Raw genomic sequence first — 9,269 nt, forward strand, 5'->3', positions numbered from 1 at the left:
TTAAGTTTGTAAATAGTAAATGAAAAGGTTAATAGTAACAGATAGATAAGAGAAGAAATATTAAAGAAAATACAAATAAAGAGATGTAAAAAGAATATATATATATATTAATCAATTAATTGAATATACTTCAATTAAATTTGAAAAAGTATCTTTATTTACATATCCCATATTACATTACAAAAATACTGACATGGTTAAATACAGTCTGTCGGGTAGATTTTCAATAGCTTTTCGTTCCCTAATTGTGTTGTGTTCGATTGTAATTGAACGTTGTAATTAAAAACTGCCTACTTACATTTCATACACTAAAATAATTTATCCCAACATTTTCCGTTTAAAATTTTTCTGCTCATTATATCCAACTAAATAATTTTTTTATCTGAACCCAAAACAGGTGTTCCCTGTCTACTTAATAAACTTTTTATCCCCCTTGTAATCCAGGAGCCCAATAGGAAAAATAAGTCAATTATTTCACCCTAATTTTTGATTACTTTAATAAACACTATGTATAATTACTAGTCATTATTGATGAGTCTGCCAAGTATAGCTAGGAGGAATACAAAATGGTGACTGTTTCAAAACGTTAAACAAAATTATTATTCATTCGGAGCTCTATACCATTAAAATTACCAACCACACTATAAAACTAATCATCATTTAAAGAAGGGTACATTTTCTAAGATATACCTTAAAGAGTTATTTAAATTTAGTAATTATTTAATTTATTTTTAAAAGAAACATTTCAAAACGAAATAACGGAAAATGACTAGTTGGAGAATTTTTTTTGGAAATCTATACCTCAGAAACAATTAGACGTACAGATTATCAAGTAATTATAATGTTTATCTTTATAGTGATTCTAGTTTTTAAATTTGGATATATTATTTTGCCAGAGCAACTAGAGATCAATTTATTTTATATCAAATAATAAGAATAACTACTATTCCTACAAAGATAAAGGTTATAAAATACTTAATTGTACACTAAACTATCTTTAATTTGAGTACTGACAGATATCTCTATGTCTAAAGATTCCTGAAATATAGTTTTTCTAAAATTGATGAATAATATTATATAATAATACTGTGATATAAGATTAAATAATAAGAATAGACCAGCAGGCAGAATAGTATTTCTGGGTCATAGTATATCATTTTCAACTTCAGGCGCATTGTAAATATTGCTAGATTAAACTATCTTAAAGTCTCCTCTTCCCGTTTTAAGTTAATATTTCAAAAGTGATATAGAGCCGTCGTCCATTTCTTGAAAGCCCCCCCCTATCATGCCACCAATGTATAACCGCCTTCAGCGGACCATGTTTGCTCATCTTATAATGCCATACGGCAAACCAACATATAATGTTATTTGTATATTTATAATGTATTGCATTATATTATTATATATTCTGTAACCTTATAAAAAATAAAGAGGTTTGAAAAAAAATAAAATAAAAAAAAATAAATAAAAAAGAGGTCTTAGCGGGGCGGGTAAGCATTGCCTTTTTTGTGTTAGATTATATTTTTATTGAAGGCGATCAACATCTAGGTTATTACACCCTTTTTACTTTATTTATCTTCTTGTCTTTGACATTTGATAGTTGAATTTAGACTATTTCCTTTTTACACTGGTCGATATTGGTGGATTATATTTTAGTATAAAGTTGAGTTTCTTTCAGAAATTTTATTATTTTGTCTATGGATTTTGCTGAGTCTTTAAGGGCCAATTCTCTTGTACGAGGAATTTTATTATTTTCGAAGCCTTGACGAAATGATGAGCGTTCTTCAATTATATGCTTTATCGATAATAGGGACTGACAGGTTTGGCATATAGGTTGGTCCTCTTTTGTGATTAAGTGGAGGTGTGTTAATTTGGAATGTCCTATTCTTACTCTTGCAGCAACCACTTCTTCTCGTCTGTTTCCCCTTCTGACACTTTTGTGTGTTTTTTTTACATTTCTTAGTTTATTGGTGAGTGGTACCTCAGCCCACATTGAATCCCAACTTTTTCAGATTCTGTTACTTGAAAATGCCTTTATGTCTTTCGGTTCGTAAATTTGGAGTGGTGGAACGTTCATTTTTGTGTTATGGTCTCTTTATAAGGGTAAGAATAATTACAAAAATATGCATAAACAAAAATATCTATGGTTAAGTTCACAGTAGTGCTAAGAACATTTCCACCAACTTTACGAAAAATATCATTTAATGGCTCTCTATTTTTGTAAAATTAGAACTTTTAAATTAATTTTCCTATTTTATAAAAAAGAGAATATTTTTAAAAGAGAGAAGTTGTTTTTTCGTAAAGGTAGTGGATATGTACTGAGCACAACTGTGGAGTAAGGTCATCGATATATAGTTTGTACCTATCTCCTAACTCAAGCTGGTTATTAACTGATAAGAATAAAAACAATTTTCCTTTTCGCTAACGACCTAGTGGAAATGCCTAAAGTAGCCTTTGGAAACATACAGTTCTCATTGTTTGCAGAAATAAATAAAAAATATTATAAAATTTATAAATTACTGATGGAGAAATAGATAATAAACACATCCTATTCCAACGGGAAAAACTGATACCTCCCGATATTTCCTGATCGCATCCCAGTCTTCCATATACTGTTGTATTTTATATTTATATATTCTATATAAAGCTAAGTGAAACTAACAAACAATAACAGTCCTTTAGTTGAAATGTTAAAAAAATATTACAATTTTTTCTTACCACATATAATATTATATATTTATGAATGGAATATGGTCCGGGTGCGGTAAAAAAAAAACTTAAATAGTAGATAATTATACTATTTTATTGAGCCAACGTTTCACCCCACGTTGCAGGTCTTCGTCAGGGCTAAAAAAGATACAAACACATAGTTACAAAAGGAAAAAAAGAGAAAAAAAACATAAGTGTAAAATAACAGGGGTATAAAATGTAAGTTTGTAAATAGTAAATGAAAAGGTTAATAGTAACAGATAGATAAGAGAAGAAATATTAAAGAAAATACAAATAAAGAGATGTAAAAAGAAAAAAACACAAATCAAATGATGAGACAGAATGCATACCTGTTTTGACGGCAGTCAAAAATAAAGTGACCGTTGGTATTGGGAGGAGTGGGGATGGCAGTTATGCCACAATAACGAAAATAATTTGTAAAGTAAACATAGTAAAAAAGTATTTAAATTAGGTGAACAGTAAAGTATAAAATAATGGGATACAATGTGTGTAAGTAATTAAGAAACAAAATATACCAAATGAGCGGGGATACAGAAAAGTGTAAAATATAGATCTTAAGAAGATAACACATGAATATAAATTAAAAGATAGATACATGAATATAAATGAAACAGGAAGGATAGTGAATATAAAAAATTTAAAAAAATAATAAATAAATTAAATGAAAAAATAAAAAATGGGAGAATTTAGAAAAACAAGAATAAAAGATATGACAAGAAAATGGGCTTCTGAAATGCAGAAAAAAGTGATAAAAATGAAAAAAAAAAAAGTATTATGTGGATTTTATTATGTTCAACATATTTCGATATGTAAGGGAGATGCAGTCTTTATAAACTTTATGATTGACGGAATTCTCTGTCAAATTCTCTTATTTCATTTACGGAATTCTCTGTTTCATCTTTATACACGGTAAATCAATAATCTTCCATTATATATTTATAAATGAATAAAGGCTTGAAGCTTCCTATATATTCATCAATCTACTAGGATAAATATATAGGAAGCTTGAACCCTTTATATATTTTTATTTATTTTGATAAATACATAATATTATGTATTTTTTAATTACTAAACGCATTTTCGATACTTTCGTTCATTCGTCTAGGCGTTCGTTTAAACAGGCATTATCGACATAAATAAACACACTTTAACGGAACTAATCTTATCATTTTTCAAATTTTCTGAAAAATTTAATATAGAATGAAATTAATATCTATTCCTGTATGGTCAGGGATGCAGTACTTTTTAGGGAAGTACTGCTACTAGAACGTCGATTGTGCACGGAGATGATTTGGTTAGAATCAAGCTTCACCGCCAGATATTTCCCCAATCAAGGGTAATCACTTTATGTGGACTGAAGGGTTCCCGAAACCACAGGTTTGACTCACGACTACAGAATAAATAAATATGTGTCACTGCCGGAATCGAATTCTAGTCCTTGGAGTTAGTAAGACAGTGCCTTGCTATTGAAACACCCCACTCCCATATGTTATATTATAATTATTATTTTCTTTATTTAGTTTATTATAAATTAAATTATCTCATTATCTCTGTTGTTTTTAAATAAAGATATACATTTTTATAATCGGGGTCGTTCGAAACAGTTTTTTAATAATCGATTTGTTTTATTTTTTGTTTCTTTAAATATTTATGCCTTATTAACGGACACCTCCATATTGCGGCCTAAATATCCTTTTACTTGGAGTGTCCGTTACGCAGAAGTGTTTATTGTATACTGGACATGGACTTTTCTATATTTGTTCTATAATAATAAAAATAACTAATGATGTAAATATTCCGAATACTATTTAATACTAAAGAAAGAAGCGTGGAGCCGCTTTGGGCGTAGAGCGAGAGCGCTGTGGTACTAATTAGAGATGTGTTGGTATACCGTTACTCTGAACCGCTAGTTGTCCTATATAAAGCTCCTTCCATACTATATACCAACAGCAAATATCTTTCTATATATCTATGTATCTATATATATATATATATTTTCTTTCCTTTGTATAATTGTCCTATCCAAGAGGAGTTTATTAAAAAATTGTACACTCCATGCGAACCCACGTACTATATGTATGTAAGGTGAAGTTTTTTTTTTATAATTTATTTATTGTTATTTACAACTATATAAAAATATATACAAGTAAATTTGCTGTTCGCAATAAAATGACATGATACAAACATGTGGTGAATCTGCCCATTGATAGAACTCCAATAACATTTATAGTGAGGAGAAGATGGTTGGGGGTGCGGTCAATGAAAAACACAAATAAATATGATTAACTTATTTTAATGTGCCGACGTTTCGGCTAGAGTTTCTAGCCTTCTTCAGTGCTAAAAACAAAACAAGATAACAACCACAGTAAGTATAGAAAAATAAAAAAATATAAAAAGAAAGTATAAACAGAATAATTTTACATATACAATCAATAATGTTACAAAATATAATTAATAAAATGAAGTGATGAGAGAAGCGGGAAATAAAATGTATACATAGGTAATTGAAAAAGCGGGTACAATAACTTACTTAAGGATATTTATATTTTCTTTTTATATTTTTTTATTTTTCTATACTTACTGTGGTTGTTATCTTGTTTTGTTTTTAGCCCAGAAGAAGGCTAGAAACTCTAGCCGAAACGTCGGCACATTAAAATAAGTTAATCATACTTATTTGTGTTTTTCATTGACCCCACCCCCAACCATCTTCTCCTCATTTATCATCCACGGTCAACTATCTCTCATAGTTATGAACATTTATAGTGGATTAGATCTCGAGGCCATGTTCTTTTCAGAAAATGAAATAGAAGCCAGGTTAGAAACAAGTGGGTTTGGGTGGTTGGGATGCTAAATCGATAAGGTATGGAATATTGAAGTCCTAAAGGATGACTTGATTTGTGACAAAGGAGCATTAAGGATTAAGGATTGGATACGAGATTGTACAAGAGCCCAAGAAGAGAAAAAAAGGCAGTTCTCTCACCCGAATTTTTGATTACTTTAATGAAAACTATGTATAATTAATATTCAAAATTGATGAGTCTGCCAATTATAGGTAGGAGGAATAAAAAATGGCGGCTGTTTAAAAGCGATAAAAAAATTTAATTTTTCATTCGGAGCTCTATATCTTAAAAAGTAGCAACAACACAAGAAAACCTAAGAGAACGTCATTTAAAGAAAAGCGAATTTGCTAAAATATAAGCCCTAATAGATTTATTTAATACCTTCAATATTGATGTCATTTCTTTTTCAGAATATTAAAATTGAAGGCTAATTGCCTTTGTCCCATATAACTTTTTCTAACAATTTTTTTGATAAGTGAAGGAAGGAAGTAAAAGTGCTCTGTAAAAAAGGTTTTAAATCTAAGAAAAAAAATTTTAGAAAAAGTTATATGGGACGAAGACAATTAACCTGCAATTTTAAGATTTTGAAAAAGAAATGATATCAATATTGAAGGTAGTATCATTGAGAATGGCCTGGGGGCCGAAACGTTGGAAAAATTTTAAAGAATAAAAATTAAGAGAAAAAAAGAATCAATATTGTTTTTAAATTAAGAATAAACTAAACCACTCTCAAACAAGCATATATAAAATAATTAATGATTTATTTACGTTAAATAGTTCTCGAGATATAGCTTTTTAAAAATCAACATTTCATAAAAATGTTGTATGGAACGTACTGAAATATCAGTAGTTAGTGAATTTATTTTGAAAAATCTATATCTCAAAAACCATTTGACGTACAGATGTCTATTAGCACTCAAATTAAAATTAGTTTAATGAGCTATAAAGTAGTTTATTATATTTATCTTTGTAGGAGTAATAGTTTACATGAAATTTGCTGAATATGATAAACAATCATTGAATATCATAAACACTACTATCCCTGCGAAGATAAGTGTCATAAGCTACTTTATAGTAAGTTAAATTTCCTTTGTTTTGTGTGTGGCAGACATATGAGCGTCTTATGGATCTAGAGATATATTTTTTCAAAAATCCAACATTTTATACGAACAACTAGAAATTAACATTTTGTGATTTTATTTTGTCAAATATCATAAAAACTACTACTCCTACAAAGATAAACATTACTAACTATTTTATAGTAAATTTAACTAGCTTTAATTTGAGCGCTGGCTAACATCTGTACGTCCTATGGTTTCTGAAATGAAGTTTTTCATAAATCAAACTTATTGTCCTAAAAATTATAAATCAATTTATTTTAGCATATATCATGAAAACTACTATTCCTACGATGGTAAAGGTCATAAACGTCTTTATAGTCCATTATACTAGCTTTAATTTAAGTGCTAATGGACATCTTTACGTCACATAGTTCCTGAGATATAGATTTCTCAAATTAAATAAACTACTAATCTTTCAGTAGATTCTTTAAATTTTGCTTTTTAAAAAGCTATATCTCGAGAACTCTTGAACGTAAAGAGCTCTTTTAGGGTTAATATTTCAGCAAATTTACTCTTCTTTAAATAATGTTCTTTTAGATTTTCTAGTCTTGTAAGATATAGAGCTCCGAATGAAAAATTAGTGTTTTTTAAGGTTTTAAAACAGCTGCCATTTCTTATTCTCCCTACCTATACTTGGCAGACTCATCAATTTTGACTAGTAACTATACATAGTTTTCATTAAAGTAATACTAAGAGGAATTCGAAGGTTTAGCGGAGCCCGAAGCTCAACTCCATATGTCCAGATTGGCCTTTTTATTGTCATGTAGATCAGTCTTTTGTAATGTGTTGGAAGTTTAGACCGTTTGTCTAGTAAGTGCTGTAAAAGTCGAAATTGACGTGAAGTTTCCTGACTTTTCAGTATTGTGTGAGGATACTTTATTGCGTGTTCCTATTGTAATGATAAAGATGAATCGTTAGATACACTCTTTATTAGTCTAAACAACAATGTTTACACCTGATCATAAAGTAATACGTTCACAATTATCATCAAAAGAAATATTCAGTTTTTTTTTTTAGACAACGAAAAAAAAACACCTAGTTCTTCGTTATTCATTGTTAGTAATTGATCATATGGTGAAAGGTTTTAAATGGGTTTACCACTAAAACAAATGTAAAATAATGAAACATTAAATGAATTATAAATAAAAATAGATTTAAAAGAAATATAGTAGAGAAATAAAAATGTTGATAATAATTTCGACAGTGGCAAACAGTCTCTTTGCTAACGTTGACTACTGCCGCTGAAGACGTAAAAATCTTGCCACCACAATACCAGTCGTTTTTCCAGATGTAGTCCAAGGTAGCGGATCTGTTTGAGAGGAATGAGTAGGGTATTATTGACTACGATAATATGGAATGAGTAGACATTAAATTACATTTTGGTTCTTTTGATCAAACCCAGACCCACGCAACCTAAAATCTTCCAATATTAATTTTGATTTTCTTTGTAAGCTTCTTTAATCAAAAGCTAACAAAATTTCCTCGCAGGATCCCTCAACGACGCAGACGTAGCTCCCCCCGCCTACATCGTCAAGTACAACAGGTTCGTAGACACCATCCTGGACAGGATCAACAAGATCCTGAGGAAGAGCTACGACCCGGTCAACGTGAGGTTGCAATCTTCCTCCGATACCAAGAAGAACAAGAACAAGAAGAGGAAGAACAAGGAGAAGCAGTCCAGGGTCACAGAATCGTGAGTAGATTTCCTATTGCATAACTTATTTATGGATATGAATATATAATAGAAATCCCGCAAGAACACTAATAATTAAATAATGATAGTCACTCCGACTGACAGTCTGATCTGTAACCTAATAATGAAATGTAGGAGCCGAGGTAACGTGACTGAAGCAGCGACTGAAGTAATGACTGAACTGACCACAGTGGCCTCTCCGGCATCGACCCAAGCTGCCGAGCCGAGGAAGAGGAAGCACCCAACTGCCGCCTCGCCAGCTGTCAAGGTAATCTCGGTTAAAGTAGTACAAGTCAGGGAACTTGAGCAGATTCTCGAAAATAAATATTTTTATAATGGCCTATATTAAGGACCAAAATGTATATACCAATATTTAACGGTTTATTTTGGACAGTATCGTATATTGCTTATTCGATAATGACAAGTCACCTAATTTTATTTTTATTTTATAAAATCGGTATTTTGTCTTAAAGCTCACAAATTAATATTTAATTTGTTTTGTCATGCAAAAAAGCAAGCCGCAATTATTGTTTTGGCATCGCATCATTTCTACATAAAGACACGATAGAATTATCTATTCATTGCAGGTGTTATTTTGATTTATTTGATTCTTTTAGTTTCCTATGTTATTTAAGCATTTATGTATCATGAGTTATATTCCTTATCGTTCTGGTGTATTAGCTAATTGCAGAAATACTACTATAAAGACCCCACAAAAATTTGTTATGCAAGTGCTAAAAGATGTCGAAAATATAATCTTTTTTTATATTATTTCAATTTCTTGAGACAAGGTAATTATTTATTAAATAAATCAAAAATTTGTTTCCAATTTTGTCTCAACACTTTATTTTTCATCAGTCCAACGTTTCGGCCATTCTAGCCATC

The 9,269-nt window shown here is 30.0% G+C and overlaps 1 protein-coding gene across 1 annotated transcript in view; it reads left to right on the top strand.

Moving 5' to 3' along the window:
* The window catches only part of LOC106692667 (germ cell nuclear acidic protein), a 71,919-nt gene that overhangs the window by 41,207 nt on the left and 21,443 nt on the right, over positions 1–9,269 (top strand). Inside the window, exons 5-6 of the mRNA XM_014438752.1 lie at positions 8,180–8,384; positions 8,520–8,652. Coding sequence (XP_014294238.1) covers positions 8,180–8,384; positions 8,520–8,652 — 338 coding nt within the window. The remainder of the gene's footprint in view (positions 1–8,179; positions 8,385–8,519; positions 8,653–9,269) is intronic.

This window comes from Halyomorpha halys, unplaced genomic scaffold (genome assembly GCF_000696795.3).
Source record: "Halyomorpha halys isolate HHAL.00 unplaced genomic scaffold, Hhal_1.1 Scaffold65.1, whole genome shotgun sequence".
Classification (NCBI taxonomy): domain Eukaryota; kingdom Metazoa; phylum Arthropoda; class Insecta; order Hemiptera; family Pentatomidae; genus Halyomorpha; species Halyomorpha halys.